The 5,675-nt window shown below is 41.6% G+C and overlaps 1 protein-coding gene across 1 annotated transcript; it reads left to right on the top strand.

Annotated features, from left to right (window-relative positions):
• Positions 1 to 320: 320 nt before the first annotated feature.
• On the top strand, positions 321 to 4,073 carry LOC141753447 (regulator of G-protein signaling 9-binding protein). Its single transcript, XM_074612145.1, has one exon. The coding sequence runs from the start codon at positions 1,299 to 1,301 to the stop codon at positions 2,040 to 2,042; it is 744 nt and encodes a 247-aa protein (XP_074468246.1). The 5' UTR covers positions 321 to 1,298; the 3' UTR covers positions 2,043 to 4,073.
• The last annotated feature ends 1,602 nt before the right edge of the window (positions 4,074 to 5,675 follow it).

Raw genomic sequence — 5,675 nt, 5'->3', positions numbered from 1 at the left:
TTTCCCTGAGGATTGAGCATTTCGGTACTTTCACAGTATTTATATAGGACTTAAACCTGCTTTATAATAAAAACATCATGAAAATCTCACTTTTTTACAATATGGGACCTTTAATATCTTGTCAGCCACCAGACATTATTTCATCACTTTATCTCCGAAAAAATTTAGCTGACAAACACATGCAGGTATCCCGATGACAAAAGGCAGATGATGTTAGAGCTTTTGTGATTTGCCATCCCAGCTGATAGACACCGCTGCACTGCCCACACTAGAGAACAGAGCAGCCAATAACAGGATGCATTATAAACCAGATCCAAACCAATGGGAGTGCAGCTTGCTTTGTTTCCCTCCCTGCCTGCATGGTCTCTGTTTAGCGCGCACATGTGACCTCGGAAGGCGCTTTACTGCTATTTAAACATCATCATTTGGGTGCTGAAGCGGATACAGATAAACACAACCCAAAAAATGGCTCCGCGTAATGGACGCTTTGGAGTATTTTCACAGTGAAGATCTCCATTTCCCCCATGCAGCATCATCATTTCAGCATCATCTGAGAACATTATAAGGGACTTGAAGGAGAAAGGTATATTCTCTCTCTCTCTCTCTACGAAGCGGAATGTTGTGACACCTGTGGCTGAATCTGGATCTCAATCTCCCTAAAAAAAAGGCAGGTCGGATTGCTTCACATCCATCCATTCAGCATCCATCCATCCGCCCTGCAGGAGAGGAGAGGAGAGGAGAGGAGAGGAGAGGTCTGATCTCGAGTGCTGTGAAAGCGCAAAGGTAGACCTAAAGCCATTTAACGGACGCATTAATATCTAAGCCGCTCTCTGTGGCTGCTTGCAGACAGGAAGGAGCATGGATAGAGAGGAATTTGCTCTGCTGAGGGGATTTGTAGAGCTGCTGGTGGGTGTTGTATGCTCCTGTTGAAACTCAACTAAAGGACAGTGGATGAAGCGCAGCTCGCCATTTCTCTCCAAGCTTTTCATATTTTTGGTGTTTTCTTTTTTCTTTTTTATCTATTTGCTCTGACTAGTGCTCTGAGGGGATTTGTAGATCTGCTCCTGTTGAAACTAAACTAGTGGATGAAGCTTCATCACTAACAACAGCTTTGCCATTTCTCCTCCAAAGCTTCTTTTGTTTGCATATTTTTGGTGTTTTTTTTTTATCAATCATGCTCCTGTTGAAACTAAACTAAAGGACAGTGGATGAAGCGTCGTCACTAACACAGCTTTGCCATTTCTCTCCAAGCTTTTCATATTTTTTAGTGTTTTTTTATTTATTTAGATATATCAATCATGGGTAAAGATGAGTGCAAAACAATGCTGGACGCTTTGAACAAAGTGACCGCCTGCTACAGGCATCTGGTCATCGCATTGGGCAGCACCTCGGACTCGCAGAACCTGCGCGAGGAGCTGAAGAGGACGCGCAAAAAGGCGCAGGAGCTCGCGGTGGCCAACAGGACTAAACTGACCTCTCTGCTCAAAGACAAGAGCACCAGCAAGGAGGACCGAGCCGAGTACGAGCGCCTCTGGGTGCTGTTCTCCAGCAGCATGGAGCTCCTGGAGGTGGACATGAAGAGGTCTCTGGAGATAGGGCAGGATTTCCCCTTGAAAGTGCCCACGAGACACCTCATCCAGACAGGTATGACAGGTAGCACCACCACCGTGGCCGCGCGCGCCATGAGCGTGCAGAACATGAAGTACGAGGCGGACAGCAACATCGACACGCAGGACCTCCGAGACCTGCAGACCGAGATCTGCCAGATGAGCCACATGATGGAGGAGATGGAGATGAAGGTGCAGGTGGCGCCGTGGGCCGTGGAGGCGAAGCAGGAGGCCGGAGCGGAGCTGAAGAGCAACATGAGCGTGGGGAACTCCTCCGTGGGTGTGATCTCCATCTGCGAAGAGGAGCCCAAGGAGGAGGATGGAGGAGGAGGAAACAGGGATGCTGGCTTTGCCTCCATCTGCGCCGTGCTCGTGTTCTTTGTCATCGTCACGGTGGCTTTGGTTCTTGGATATCTGGTTATCAACATGTCATGAAATGTCACCAACAATCTGCAGCCCAACCTGATGATGGACACCCATGTGCGGCTCCCCACGAGCGCGTCATAATAAGAGCCAGCAGCTCCACAAGACAGAGAGAAAGAGCTCTTTTTATTATTGAAGGGGACATGGGAAGTTATTTTCTCGCATTTGTTTGAATGTATTTGGTGGAGTTGAGGGAGTTGCACTAGATAACAAAAAAAAGTAGAACAATATAGAATGGATGGCACAAATTTTAGGTTAACCTTCCTGTTGGGCGTCATACCGGTGGTCTTAATAAGAGCCAGCAGCAGCTCCACAAGACAGAGAGAAAGAGCTATTTTTTATTATTATTGAAGGGGACATGAGAAGTTATTTTTTCTCGCATTTGTTTGAATGTAATCTGGTGGAGTTGAGGGAGTTGCACTAGATTTAAAAAAAAGAAAAAAAGTAGAACAATATAGAATGGATGGCACAATTTAAGCGAGGTTAAGTATTTTGAGAGGCCAAGGGGTGGTGTATTTTTGGAAGAGAGGGAGGGGAAAAAAATTACGTGCAGCAGCTCCATAACACAGAGAAAGAAAGAGCTCTTTTTTATTATTATTATTGAGAGGACAGAGAAGTTATTTTTTCTCGCATTTGTGTGAATGTATTCGGTGGAGTTGAGGGAGTTGCACTAGATTTAAAAAAAAAAAAGAAGAAAAGTAGAACAATATAGAATGGATGGCACACATTTGAGGTTGACCCTCCTGTTGTCTTCGGGTCAACCCGTTTTCAAACTTCATTATATCATAAATATGGATGTCTTTTACCTAATTGCCCCAAAATTACATGGATGGTTCCCTTATATGGTCTTTGCAAAAAAAATAAAATAATGACCACTACTTTCGTTGCATTATGGGTATTTTATCCAAAATTATAGCACCTGTGGTGCAATGTGTCACACTTTCATTAAACATTTTTTTTATATTATGATATTTGTAATATTCTGACTAAACTTTGACATATTACCGGTCTGTGATAATCCGTCAACATTTTTCCTCCAATTTTGAGTATAGTCCAAATAATTCATAATTTCTGCATTTTTTTCCTAAAAAAGTTAGGTTTAATTTCATATAAATTAGGTTTATGGACCATGAATTCCCAAAAAAGTGTAAAACTTGCGGTAATGCGTTGGAATGAAGTTGGCCAAAAAGGTGTAATACAGAATTGGGTGATAATTTAACCAGACCGGGTCAAATTGCATGGTCGACGGGAAGACAACAGGAGGGTTAAGTATTTTGAGGGGCCAAGGGGTTGGTGTATTTTTGGAAGAGAGGGAGGGAGAGAAAAAAAAAAGTCATGAAATTACGTGACAGTGTCTGGCCATCATCAGGATGATGCAAACAACACGTAATCCAAGTGGATTAGTGGAAAAGCTCAAGCGTAAATGTAGCCTACTGTTAAGTATTCCCCCCATGATGTTCTGCTGATGATTGATGCTTTGAATTTATGAATTCATCCAGCAAAGTCAAACGAGCAGAGGGAGGCATCTATAGTCCTGCAGAGAATTGTGGAAAGAGCCAGTGTTCCAGTTGGATGTGATCAAATGTGCACTGTACCACACTCCTGTTATAGCACAGTTTTTAATACACCATAAAACCTGTATTGCATCTTACTTACACTCACAATGTGCTTCATGAGAGAGAGAGAGCTTTGAGGACCTAAAAGACACGTCCACAGTCTTATAATAATGCACCCGTTCACTGTAAGCCTGGCTGTTCATGTTCTTTTTCAGGGTTTTTTCTTGCAAACAGTGTTGAATGTATATAGGCTACATTGCAACGTGTGAATAGAGGGTTTGTACATACAGACTGCTGTGTCAGATAATGTATATACATAAGTATATTTATTATAATAAAATCTTGAAACACTGGAAAAACATGCTCTTAGTTTGAAGAAAAATAGAGTCCCAGCCGGGGGTTTCCCCACCAATACCAAAGCAGTTTTTTTTTGCATACATGTATGAATTGAATGCTTCTATTATGGGCAGTAGGGCTCTGGGATGTTCTGAGTTAAAGCTGATGGTTTTAGATGAGCCCAGTTTGTAATCACTGAGATACATACATCAGATGTTGGCCTACACACACACTCACGGGATTAGTGTATTAGACGTCACCGCCTTGGGTTTAAAATAGTGTTCGATCTAAAATAGAAAGGAGACTAGCACGTGTGCTTTAACTCCTTAATGGTTTTAGTTGTAAGAGTCTTTGGAGGTATTCCTGGAATTGTAGGTGAACCCTGGATAGACGGCCCAGAGCCAAAGCCACATGAGTAGTGGCTGTTAGTTAAGAAGAGGCGGGACAGTTGTCCTGGGCCAGTTTGGGATCAGTTCAGAAATAGTTCCAAGTCAGAAATCTCAATCAGATGCTGTCAAAGACAAAAGACTGGGCTGATAGAAAAGCCCTTAGCAGAGATATGTTGGTTTACACAACATGAGTCGGACTGCATTTGCTATTTAGATATGATTTTATTAAATAAAAAAGCAAGAATAGGAAATGATATGCTCTTATGGATGATCATATGATTCCCTAACCTTATTGGGGTTTTAGAAAGATTTAACTAAAAAGATGAAATTTCAGTGGGCAGATATATTATTGATTCATTCCTACCTTCCTCTCATCTATAATTAATTTAATAATGTTGTAACATTACAGTAAAGCTCATACATACATACGTACAACATTATAGGAAATTAAAATCTAAAATATTTAAAGGTACAGTGTGTAGGATTTGGCGGCATCTAGTGGTGTGGTTGTAGATTGCAACCAACTGAGTTTGGAAGGGGATTTTTTTTAAAGGAATAGTTTGACATTTTCGGAAATACGCGTATTCGGTTTCTCTCTGCGAGTTAGATAACAAGATCAATGATCCCATGTCTGTATGGTAAATACTGTATAACCAGCACCAACACAAGTGATATTTGCCAAAATTTGGAAGTATTACTTTAAAGGTACAGTGTGTAGGATTTGGCAGCATTTAGTGGTGTGGTTGCAGATTGCAACCAACTGAGTACCCCTCCGCTCACTCCTCCTTTTCCAAGACTGTGGTAACATGAGCCGCCGAGTGTAAAACCGTGGTAACGCCGTTCGCCTCGCTCAGAGGCCGTACCACGGTTTTGCACTCTGTGGCTCACGTTACCTCAGTTTCAGAAGTGTGTCGGAGAACTACGGTGGCCTTCCAGTAACGTAAAAACACTAGAGGCTCTCATTTGGGCCAGTGTTTGGTTTGTTCGTTCTGTGCTACTGTAGAAACATATGTGATGTAGATACTGTATGAAGGGCTCATTCTAAGCTAATGAAAACACAACGATTCTTAGTTTCAGGTGATTATACACTAATGAAAACATAGTTATGAATATTATATTCAATTTCTGCTAATAGATCCACCAAAATGCTACACACTGGTACCTTTAAAAAAAATAACAAAATAATTTTGGATGCTCAAAGTTACACTTTTCTTCTTCCTCCAAACTGTATTAGTTATTTATTTGAAACAAATCTCGCTCTGGGTCGACCAGGTTACAAAATAGCTTTAATTTGATTTTTCAAATCTGGAATTGAGATCATTAATCCACAATTCAATAAACAATATTACATTCTCCAAGTTTAT

This window comes from Sebastes fasciatus, chromosome 2 (genome assembly GCF_043250625.1).
Source record: "Sebastes fasciatus isolate fSebFas1 chromosome 2, fSebFas1.pri, whole genome shotgun sequence".
In the NCBI taxonomy this organism is placed as follows: Eukaryota; Metazoa; Chordata; class Actinopteri; order Perciformes; family Sebastidae; genus Sebastes; species Sebastes fasciatus.
This window is presented reverse-complemented; position numbering and strand designations above follow the sequence as displayed.